This window comes from Marmota monax, unplaced genomic scaffold, assembly GCF_021218885.2.
Source record: "Marmota monax isolate L192 unplaced genomic scaffold, Marmota_monax_Labrador192_F-V1.1 WCK01_AAM20220418_F8-fsc00017, whole genome shotgun sequence".
NCBI lineage: Eukaryota > Metazoa > Chordata > Mammalia > Rodentia > Sciuridae > Marmota > Marmota monax.
The window spans coordinates 16,263,839-16,276,449 of NW_026695241.1; the positions used below are offsets into that span (position 1 = coordinate 16,263,839).

The following is a 12,611-nucleotide window of genomic DNA, read 5'->3' on the forward strand; positions in this document are numbered from 1 at the left end:
ATCATCAGAATGGAGTGCATAGTAAACAAATAAGGAAGCTCTTTTCCTAAGAACAATTTACTACAGCAAGCTCCTACCTTTAACCGCAGACATTACCCTTTTAGAGGCAGCCTGTTCAGAGCTGAATATATTTTTAAGAACCACAGATCTCTTCCTTCCATAGCTATGCAGGAGGGTTGTTCAGAGCAAAACATAGCATACCTGTTTTGATTAGAGGAGACCATTCATTCTGCCTTAACTGAAAGATTATTGCCTAAGTGGTGGAATCAAAATTACTATCATTTACACTTGGGTGAAGTATAAATGGACAGCCTTACACATATTGCTTCCTCTCTGGTAGCTAGCAATATTAGATGCCCAGTTTTAGTGATCCCTGCTTTCTCAACTAGTTGTGGGCAAACATGAAGCTGCCAAATTGAACAATAATGGCCTCTGGTTATTAATTATATTTTCTGCCTTCTTATACTCAGCTACTTTCCCCTGACCTTTACCACACAGACAACTAACTTTACAGCGATTCAATCAACTTCAGGCTGAAGACTGAATGATGCCTGCTATCTGCTATTTCTCCACAACTAGCACTCAAATGAGACCAGAGAAAGGAAGGGTGAAAGCAAGGTGAATGAATGATTCCTCAATATGTAGCATAGGGTCTTGTCTGATAAGCTGTGTGTCATCAAAGGGGGTGAGGGCTGCAAAGGAGAGAGGGGTGTTTGTGCAGTTATGCTGGAGGGAGCTAAGGTAAGGAGAACCCTTCCCAGAAGACTGGGCAACGTGAGCCTTTAAGAGAAAGTGGAAATTTTCTTCCCTCATGCACATGCGATGCTTTTTTATCATTCTAAATTCAATTTTGTATGCTTTTCCCACCCTTGACACTACTGAAAGACGAGTGGGTTAAGGAATTGCTATGCCCCATTAAAAGGATAAAGAGCAGAGAGACCCACCGTGCCCTCCTCGAAGGGAAACAGGGGAGCGATAGATAGAAATAGGCACTGAGTGATGCTTGCTGCCATGGAAATGGTGCTCGTGCTGAGAGTGAGACCCCGGCGAGGAAGAGGAGGAGGAGGAGGAAGCTACATTAGAGGAACTCCACACAGAGCTGACGATACATCCCCAGAAGAGGGACCAGATTCCAAGCGTCCAGGCCGGCCGGCGGGGAGGGCTCCGTCTCGCGTGGATTCTCAGGTGCATGGTCAACGCACTGGACCACTACAGATGGGCAGTTTCAATTCCAGCCAGTGAAGAATAATGAAGTTCATGATGCCCAGGGGCCCATCATAGTGAGAGGAAGAGTTGCCCGATTTGGGGAAAAGGGAAACAATAAGAGGTTTCAAGAAAACTGATGATGAATCAGTTAAAAAAAAAAAAAAAAGATAAAAGACAAAGCCCCCTTTCCCGGAGCTAAAATTTAGGACGCCTGAGTCCACCCAGGTAAAGCAAACCTCCTAGGGAACCCCCGCATGCCACACATGTCAGGGGAGGACAGGCGAGGCTTCCTCCTGTTCTCTAGGCACCTTGGGTCTGATGACTTAACTGCACACTCCGAGAAGCCACACGGCAAAGGTGGAAACGAAGAAAGAGGAGGAAGAGGCAGGCGACCCAAGTAGATTCAAGCTAGTTTATCCCAACATCCAAAGAGTTTGAACATTTTTTTTTTCCTCTTTCGACTTCCATCAGATGCAATGCAGAACTGCCAGGCAAAAGGGGGCTGCAGGTGGAAGAGTTCTGTTCCTGAGAGTCTCGGTGGCGGAAGGGCGCGGAGGCAGTTAACCCTGCGCTTTCTGGAGGAGCGCCACGGAGCAGCCGCCTGCTTCCAGGGTTCCCAACTGGATGAAAAGAAGACAGCAGCAGCAGCAGCAGCCCGAAGAAGAGAACAAGAAGGACTGGAGGGAAAGAAGAGCGCGGAGCAGCCACCCAAACCAATGAGGCACAAGGCGGAGGGAGGTGGGTGGGCGCAATCAGGGCAAGCGCTAGAGGAGGTGCCCTGCAGGCGGCAGAGGTGGCCGAAAGGCGGGCGGGCTCCTGCAAAGTGCGCGGAACAGGGAGGCACAGGTGAAGTGAAGCGAGGAGTTGGGGAGCCAAATTCACAAATGGGCAAGTCATATGCAAATAGCGCACTCCTGAGAGCAAATCAGTGCAGCCCGAGCGCTCTGCCGAGGGACTGGCTGGCTCAGAGGAGGGAGGGGCCCGAGCGACCCGGAATCCCGGCCCTCCCCATTCAAGTACACGCTCGTACACGCCCGCTAGCCTCCTGCGCACTCTGCACGCCCTTCTCTCACTCTGTTCCCGCCCGGTTGTGTGTGTGTGTGGGTGGGTGGGTGTGTGCGCGCGCGCGCGCTCCTTCGCAAGTGTGAGTGAGACCCACAAGACTGACACTGCATCTTCCTTTATCACCCTTCCCCTGCACCTCTGCCAGGTACTTGCAACCAAACTCGCTCGGTTAAGGCGCCTTTTACAATTTTAGAAGAAAAATGCAGGCAGTGGCTAATGCCGAAGTGGCTCCAAACGGAAGTAAAAATAATCCCCTTAAGTCATCAGGACCGCCTAGCTGCTGCAGGCTACTGGGGCGCAGGCTGGCTCCTCCCCGCCTGGAGGCCAGCTGGGGCAGCCACTTTTCAAGCGTGTGAGTCTCTGGACCAAGATACTCAAGGTCCCACCTGCAGGTTGAAAGGAGGGAATCTGGTGTCCTGGTTCTCAAAATGAAGGTGATGGGGTAGCCCTAGCCCAAGGACTCTAGAGTGAAGGGGTCAGAGACTGGGAACCCTTTGATACAAGAAGTAGACTTTCACCCAGATGGACACGAAGCTCTTGGACTTCAGGACTTAAGGGTGAGCGCTGGAGCTGGCAGTGCTTGTCAAAGAACTTCAGGAGGGGCGAGGGTCCTAGGTCTGCGGGTGGAAGAGGGATGACTGGTCTGTCCTGGATCTGTCACGGATGTACTACCCCACATGCGTGAATTATCTCCAGGCGCTGGGCACCAAATAGAGCACAGTGTTTGCATCAAGGCTGAACCTGCAGAGTTCCAGTGGCAGCGCTTGTGCTGGCCATCTGTGATTCCAGGATGGAGCAATGATATTCTGGACCAGGTGGCTTTCACCTCTCCACAAGGCATGCTGAGTGAGAGAAGCAAACCGAAGGACAGCTGTGCCTGGACTGGCTCTTTTCTACTGGTCCTTGCTAGCTTTGACTTTCACCTAAGCACTCATCTTGATTCAAAGTTCATTAAGTTTACCGGGAAGTAGGGATGTAGGCTGAGGAATTGATACTTGCTAGATACATCATATCCACTATATTTAGGTGGCATCTTTAAAAAGATGCTTATAGCACCTATTATATATTCCTGTTCTCTTTTCACCTCCCTCCCATGATAAAGAACAGGAATTAAGGCAATCTTATGCATCTTGGGACACCCCACAGAGATGTTAAGGAAGTAGCTTTATATCTCTCCAATATATCAAGATACCAAAATCTACAGGTGATTTGTCCTCAAGGTCAAATATCAAGTCCATTTCAGAATTTATGCTAGTGTCTTGGCAAGCTGGTTCTGAAGTTGGTGTTCTCCTAAATCTCCATGCTGCCCACATAAATGCTGCACTGTCATCCTAACTGCCCTGGCTCTCAGCTCTAGAATGATTCAGGATGCACCGTCTTCCAGGGAGGTGTCCCTCTGACAAGGTCTCTCATGTCTGTGGGTGGAGACTTACACACTCAATGTCTTAAATAAGCAACACATATTCAGTAACATCACAGCAAGGTGGGGGTGGTATATGGACATTCAAATGTAAGTTTCCTCCTCTTTAAAGTATGGATAATTCCTCCCCCCTTAGGTGGTTGGAGATTTTTAAATGAGATCATATATTATATATATATATATATATATATATATATATATATATATATAGAGAGAGAGAGAGAGAGAGAGAGAGAGAGAGAGCCATACACACAATATATATATATATATATATATATATATATATATATATATATATATATATATATATATGGCATAGCACCTGACAAATAAAAACAGTACTCTTTATTCATTAGGAAAATAACCTGAAGCTTCAAGAAGGTTAAGAACACGTTTAGGGTCTTATATTGTTATTGGTAAAGTCATTAAAAAAATTTTAATATACTAAACATTCTTTTTTAAGGCACATTACAGTTCCCATTCAACTCAACTGCTTTTTGATTTAGCACACCCAAAGGGTTCCCACTGCACTTGGAACTTGCTCTGATTCTATGTCATGGCCTTAAAGAGACCTACATGGCAGGCTTCTGCCTAACTCTGCAGCTCCATCTTCCCCCAGACTAAATCCTCTAGTCGCCCAGACCTTCTTTCTGCTGATTCAATGTACCTAGCTCTTTTCCAGCCCAAGGCCTTTATGGTATTGCTGGTCCATCTCATCTGGAAAGTTTTTCCCCCCATATTTTCATGCGATCAGTGCATTTCAAATGCCACCTTCTCAGAGGTCCTCTCTGGCCCTCAGTGCAATTAGCCACTGCCATTCCAGAAGGGCATTCTGCCCCTTTACTCTGTTTAGTTTCCTTCATGGCATCACAACATTCTGAAATTGTTTTACCTGGATATTTATTCAGGGTCTATCTCCTTTAAAAGATGGCAAAAATTATGTTAAGTGAAATCAGCCAGACTCAGAGAGACAAGGTCATACATTTTCTCTCCTGTGTGGAAGCTAGGGAGAAAACAAGGAAAACAAAGGATTTCTTAGAGATAGAAGGAAGACCAAAAAGGTGAAGGAGGGGACTGGAGAGGTACTGTGGATTGTGATTGATCCAATTATGTTTTCTGCTTGTATAAATATATTACCATGAAACCCAATGTTCTGTGTAGATATTACATACAAATTAAAAAAAAAAATGATGGTAAGCTCCCTGATGGCAGGGCCTTTTTCTCACTCTCCCCTACATCCTCTGTGTGGCAGACAATGGGTAGCACATAGTAGGAGCTTAATGAATGAATACATCCAATGAACCAATTGCCAACCTCATAGTCACATGTTCTTAAACTGTTTCATGGACCCATTTATCTGCCTTTAGTGACACTGATCCCCAGAGGCAAGCTCTCCAAAATTGATATACAGGACACCTACCTACTTGATGCTTTTCTTCTTTACTAAATTGGACTGGGCGTTGGAGATTCTGTTTTGACTTCATCCCACGGAAGCATGGGAAGCTTAGAGGCCCTTCCAATTAATTCTCTGCTAAATAATAAAGTGAAAATAAATCCTTAATGCAGTATAAAATCTGCAAATGCTGCTGGTGTGTCACAGTTGGAACTATTCATTTTACTTGTCATACTTATAATTTATTTACTTACTTTCCACAAAATGTCAAAAGAAGTAGGTGTGAGTTCCAGAAAGTCAGATTCCAAGTGTGGACACAGCTGAATACTGAGACCAATCAGAGGACAAATACAAAACTGGTTTATTTTACTTTTTCCACTCTGAAAAAACTAACCCATAATTATCCTGATAAACTGCATGTCTTATTAATATTTTCATATGCCCTCTGTCCCTCCCTCTATTCAACACATTCCTATTTAGAGTTCATTTCTAACTCCCGTTCTTCTCAGGTCTATTAGAGTTTACATTCAGCTGACATTTTAAATATATTTTTTCGAGATTTTTATCTCCAGTGATACCTCCTAAACACTGCCTGCAGCTAGAATTGTAGCAGAAGGATTGTCCTCACCCATCAGAGAAACTGCCCTCAGTCCTCCTGAGTTCTCTTCTCTAGTGGGACCCTTCAGTGACAACACTTGGGGATCAAGTTCGCAGCTACAGGATAAAGATGAGAGTCCACTTTTAAAATAGAAGAGAAACAGATTTAGAAACGTTATGCTCTGCACAGATTTAGTTGAAAAGCATAAATAATTTCACAGGAACATGCAGGCTGTGCCCCACTTGAACAAACCCCTATGAAATCCAAACCAGACTCTTTGAAACCTTAAATTTCTGAATGGAATGCAGATTGTAAAAACTCACATAGCTGGATCGACTAGGTCAATAACTGGGTTTCTCTGTTACTTCAGACTTTAGAATTTGGCATCAGAGACTTCCTTTTTTTCCTCTTTTAATCTCCCTATTTTCTCCTCTGGGGAGACTATCCCAAGGTAAAGTATGAGAATCTTTACCCTCTTCTTCTTTGCCTTGTTTTGTTCTCTGCCTCAGCTATAAAGTAGCCTAAAGAATCTTGGCTTCTAAAATAAGCCTCGTGATGCACTTAAGTGTGTCAGGCGTCAGGAACCTAATGCAAAGACGCCCTGTCCGTCATCTCTCACAAAACATTCTATCTCTGCACATGGCTCTTCTCACTTGGACAGGCACTGACTTGCCACTTTGCTGTCAGCAGGAGATACCTGTCAAGTTCATCATTGCAGACACATCTAATAGGACTGCACAGACCCAGGAAGGACAGAAAGCCTGGGACTGTCTGTTCACCTAAGCCCTTAGATGAGGACCCTCTTTCCAAAATTAAAGATTAGAAATATAGAAATCCTTACTTTCTCTTTCGATGCAGGGATCCAAAAGGCAATTTAGGGGGAGAAGATCAAAAAAACACACACACACAACAACTAAACTCTCATAATGTGGAATGAAATAAAAGTCCTGAAAAAATACAGGTGACTGTTAACACGACTATAAATATATCCATGAGTTCCAGTGACACCATAAAACAGTCAAACTTTGCTTTATTATATGTCAGTAGATTTATTTATAGCCACATAATTCATCCTTCTCCTCATTTATTTAAGAAAGCCGTCTTACAAAAAAGCAGATTTTGATTATATTTTCCATTGGGGGATATAAAAGAGAAGCTTGATTCTTCTAAACATTATTCCTACATGGATTTGATTTGTTTAAGAAAGGGACAATGACATCTGTGTATTGTTTTGTAGTTTAGAGAATGCATATATTGCTTCTCTTTTTTTAACTTATTCTTCTTATAAAACATCCATAGTTATTCCCTTGTCCTCCTTGTGGCTGAAATAGGAATATCAGCAGTTTGAATATTAAGAAAAATCTCTGCAAGAGATTTTCCAAACCTTTTGAGTTTGATCAGTTGAGTTGGGATATTTATTGCATTAGAATTTTTATACGTTTCTTCAAGGACAAGAAAAATGTGAAATGTTCCTTAACCAGGTTCCTTTGAAGTCCAAGGTAAATTATTTTAATACAGAAGTGTTTTTTTTTCTTTCACTCAAAGACAGGGCTCAATTAGTTCCTCATAGAGATTTACACCCCTGTTAGTCTCTACTAAGCTTAACATTGGATATCAGAGATCTAAACTATCCATCCTCAGCACCATAACAAATTTCTATTCAATTCTGAAGAGTCAAATAAAATGGATTATTGTTATATAATAATATAAAGAATAATTGCATTTATATATTTATAGGATAACTTATCTAATTGAGGATTTAAAGAACATGTTGAGGGCACATAATGATTTAGATCTTGGATTCTGGTGCTCTACTGTCTAGGTTCAAATCCTGATTCTACTAGTCCCTTTGTACTTTAGCTTTTTCATTATAACAGAAATAATCATGCTGTCTATCTAGCAGGTTTTTTGTCAGGATTTAAACAACTATCACATGCAAAGTGCACATAAATAGTGCCTGGAATATAATAAATAAATGTGAGTAATAATTATTGTAATTATTATGTTATCATTATGATTATCCTTTTTATCCCAGATGACTTATTTAGAGTTATCCCTGCAGATGGTATTCTCATCTTATTTATACAGATATCCGGGAGAATGATTAAAGACAAAGCTCCCTCAGCAATTCCAAAGCAGAGCATGGACAAGCTACCCACCTCACTGGATTCTCTTTGCTCATCTTCTACGGGAGAGGGAACAGCTTCCTCTTACTCTCATCACAAGTATCCTTCAATCCAATGTCAAAACAAAAGCAATTGGTTCCAGAACCAGAAAATGTCAACTACCAAAACCCAGCATTGTTTTATAATTATTTTTCAGAGTAGAGTGGAACTCTCAGGATCCCAGTCTGCTTTGGGATCTGGAAAGGCCTGCTGGTTACTTCTTCTTTCTATCTCTTCCTTTTCTCTCTTTCTTGTCTTAAAAAAAATAGATTCTAAGGATTAGCCTTCCCTCCTGGAAGATGCCTTCCACATCCTTAATAATTATTTCATTGGCTTTTTAGGATTCCATCATTTTTAAACGTTTTTTTTTTAATTTTGTTTAATATTTATTTTTTAGTTGTAGTTGGACACAATATCTTTATTTTATTTATTTTTATGTGGTGCTGAGGATCAAACCTGGGGCCCCGCCGCACGTTCTAGGCGAGCGCTCTACCACTGAGCCACAATCCCAGCCCCAAAACAGTTTTTTAAAGTTATCAAGAATATACCTCTGAATTAGTACTGATTCACTCTCTCCATGAACAGTCTATTTAGGCTTACTGTGGGCAAGACACTGGGTGAATTCCAGGAGACCAAGTGATGTAAAAGAGATTTCAGGCCTTAGGAAATAAATGTTCTAGTGGAGGAAAACCCCATTTAACCTACTCCCAAACAAACCATAAATCCCATCCATATATACAGCTTCCTGGAAACAATATGTGCTAGAATAAAGTTTTTTTTTTTTTTTTAAAAAGCACACAGAATAGAGATAGAATTAATCTGCCATAGGAAAGGAAGGAATGCACAGACAAAATGACATGTGAGTTGAATGTCAGAGGACGGGAGTTCAAATCCTGGGTCCACAGCTCCCTGCTGTATGGTCTTGGGCAACTTACCTTCAACTCTGAACATGTTTCTTCAAGAGTGTGATAATGGATAGTACTTAAATCATGGGATGGTTTTGAGGATACAATAAAAAAGTATATTTGAAAAAAAGACTAATCTATTGATGTTCACTATGACTGTGAACCAGGCCTTGAATACTTCCAAATAGGGAAAGAGAAACATACCCACTTTCCTTTTTTCACTTGACTTGAGTGTGAGAGCATGAGAAACTTAAGAAGGGGTCAATGTTTACTTTCAGTGCAAAAGAAAAATTTCACGGAATAAAGGAAAACAAGGAAAGACAAGGTAGAGAAAGAGTAAGGAAGGTGAGGAGAAGAGTGGGGGGAAGTGCTTCATAAGTTGAAAGCCATTCTTTATTTCTAATGCCTGGATTTCCATACTCAGAGGTGTTAAATAGGTACCATAATTAATTTAAAAAATTAAATTATGGCATCCCAAGAGTTTACCTTTGCTTCATTTATTCCACGTAGTTGTATTTCAGATACTAAAATACCTATTGGATCCAATTTCACAAGACTTGTTTAATTGTAGAAATAACCTAATTCAAGCTTTCACCATTCAAGTTTCTACCTCACTCACTATCCATGAAGTGTATACACTCTAAGGTAGAGGGAGAAGTCTAAAATTACCTCTTTCTCCTTGATACCATATGGTCTTAAATTCACCTAATAGAGAAATCTGGAATGGGAAGGGAATTAATGTTCTCAAATAGAAGGTACAAAGTATTATCTAAGCAGTTTCAGATATGTTTGCAAGATGGGTAATAAGGGCATTTCTCATTGGTACTAAGAATTTAACACTTTTCAAAACTGATGGTCAAGTCAGGGGGTGCTGACATATGAGTTTATATATCAAAAGTAGGAACAACAGGCTGGTATTCAGAACAGATGATGAAACAACTTTAAGATAACATTTTAGATTGATGATATCCATGTCTGTAAAATCTACCACCTCAAATCTGGACAGGCAGAATTAGTTGGTCTTTTCTGTCTTACTAAACGCTGTTCTCTTAACACTTGTCACATTCTGTTTTCCTTGGTTGGTTTATATCTGGGGGCCCCCTACATGATTGATAGAGAAATTATATAGGGAGCCAGGATCTATTCCTAAGGCCAGACAACTTGAGCTCAAACTCACTATTCTTTAGCTGTGTGTCCTGGGACAAGTTGCCTACTCTCTTCTCATAGATAAGATGCATATGATAATATTCTGCATCTTAAACTTATGACCAGTACCAGGACCAAAAGAGATATTAAATGGGAGGTTTGTGGAATAGTATTGGGATGTATTTAATGGATTTTGGAGAGAACACTTCTTCTACACCTAGGAGTAGGAGGGGGACTTCAAAATATGCAAGCATTACTTTAAGAAGAAAACTTTTCCAACATTTGGAGCCTGTACAAAATCAGAAGGGATGACTTGCAAGGCAGTGAGCTCTCTGTCACAGGAAATGTTCAAGTAGTAGATTCCAATTGTAATGCAATCTGCTGTCATGTATTTAAAAAATAAAATCAATTAAAAAAAACCTCTGAAGTGAGAATAGGGTATATAACTTCTAAATTTCCTTTTAAATTTAAGATTATGTGATTAATTAAATTTTCTTTTGAAATTTCTCTTTTTCTTTTACTTTTACATTTACTCAAATGCTATCTCTTTGTCTTATTTTGAAGTCCAAATACAAATCCTGGATGTTACAAAGATTATAACCTGCCCCCCTTTATTGAAACTTCATGCACTGTGGCTAGAGAACTTAGACTTCTGTAAAATTAAAATTAAGCATTATTGCACTAGAACTTAATTTTTCATTATTGCATGCAGTACAAGTTATCTCTAGACATATTAACAATTTCACATTTCTATTTAAATACCAAAACTCTTTTTTTCCTACTAGCAACACCTACACAACTGCTGTTCTTGTGATCTAAGAGGGCAGTTTTCACTGGTGAAGAGTTCATTTCTATGGGAGGAATATGATGGCTTGCTTACCCTATTGTCCTCTACCACTCTACAGGAAATCCTAGTGGATTAAAAATAAATTAAAATGAATCATTTTAAATAAATACATGTAGCTTGAGTACCCTGGGACAGAAAGCGAACTTCTTTGCTCTTGCTAACCAGCACAGGCTATCCCTCCCCAGCTGCTGATATAGATAAGAAGTAGAACTACCATACCCTGAAATCAATATTCAAAGCAATATATTTTGCAAATGATAACCAAAAGAAAAATTATATGGAAATGTTATTATCAAACAAAATGAACCTTTCTACAAAACATCATTATATCCTCAAGAAAACAATCAGTCTAGGAGATACAACAGTACTGGATCTGTATGTAACCAATAATACAGCCTCCAGATATATAAAATCCAAAATGATAGACTGAAAAGAGAAAATACAAAGCCATGATAAAAAAACTCCACTAAAATATATGCTCCCTTGGAATTTTGGTACTTTGATCACTGCTCATTCTCTAGGATGTAGAATAATGCTTAACACGTTAAGTGTGTATTAAAATTTGTTGAACAAATTTATTCTATTCTCTTTAAAACTAATAAGTTGGAGAATAAGTAACAAGGCCATAACTATTTTAAATAGCATAAATAGTGGATAGAAAACTTCCAGTCCCATCCTTTCAAGGACCCATGGAACATAAGGCAAAAAGGACAAATACTGAGCAATCAATAATTGCATTTGAGATCATCTGCCTACAATGAGTACCAGCTTAAGTCAGTTACAAAAAAAAAATCCCACAAAATTTGTAATCAAAAAACTAAATGACAACTAATGAAATGAGATGCTATCTTTTTCTTGAATATAAATTCATATGTGCTTATAAAACAATTCTGTGCCCTTAATTATCATTCTCAGTATACAATGGAATATTATAGTGATATTTCTGGAAAGGATCCTAGAACCTAATTATTCTCTCATTCTCTTCTTTTGTTTTCCTGTAACTATGTTCCTTACAGGTTCCTCTCAATACATGCAAAACTACTTGCTCTATAATGAAATGAAACAATGACAAGCAAATGATGGTTATCTAACAGTGTTAGCTGCTAGATAATAATTAGTTTACCAATCTCTGTGCTGCCTTGTATCATATTTAAAGTAGAAAAATGATTTCATATAGCTGGGTGTAATGGCACATGCCTATAATCCTAGCAGGTTGGAAGGCTGAGACAGGAGGATTGCCAGTTCAGAGCCAGCCTCAGCAATGGCAAGGTGCTAAACAACTCAGTGAGACCCTGTCTCTAAATAAAACACAAAATAAAATAGGACTGTGGATTTGGCACAGTGATTGAGTGCCCCTGAGTTCAATCCCTGGTACCCTCCCACCCCCCAAAAGTAAAGGTTTCAAATAGACAACTTTAATTTGCATATATTAAAATGAAACGATACCCAAAGCATTTGCATGAGATATTAGTATTTATTACATGACACTTCAGCAATTTATAATGTAAAAATTATAAAAGCCTTGTCTTCACTAACTGAAAATAAGAAATGCAAAAGAGGGTTACGTCAAATTAGTGGATAATACATAATACATTCCATCTTCAGATACCTTGCTGCTGTTCATAGAATTGTTAGAGTCTTAGGAGATACAAATAAAAAGGTTTACTCTTGCATTCCTGTTACAAATGAAGCCAAAGTTCTGTTTTTCTCAGAAGTTTTTCCTTTCCTTTTGGAAGTCACAGTGATTCCTCCAAACATTTACACTATCCTTGTTGCTATTTGATAAATAGAAAAGATGTCTATTTCCTGAGATTTCTAGTTTTCACTCCCCAAACCATGATCTTGACAAAACCAATTATAATTTTA

The 12,611-nt window shown here is 39.8% G+C and overlaps 1 protein-coding gene across 29 annotated transcripts in view; it reads right to left on the reverse strand.

The window, feature by feature from the left end:
* The window catches only part of Nrxn3 (neurexin 3), a 1,577,562-nt gene that overhangs the window by 534,497 nt on the left and 1,030,454 nt on the right, over positions 1 to 12,611 (reverse strand). For 2 of the 29 annotated variants that reach the window (XM_058577839.1, XM_058577843.1), the window contains exon 1: positions 945 to 3,763. The exons of 23 other annotated variants lie outside the window; for them this stretch is intronic. In XM_058577839.1, the coding sequence (XP_058433822.1) occupies positions 945 to 1,191 (247 nt within the window). In that variant the 5' untranslated portion in view covers positions 1,192 to 3,763. Of the gene's footprint in view, positions 1 to 944; positions 3,764 to 12,611 lie in introns of those variants that run through there. 4 more of the 29 variants (XM_058577842.1, XM_058577841.1, XM_058577847.1 and 1 more) reach the window with 3 other exon arrangements.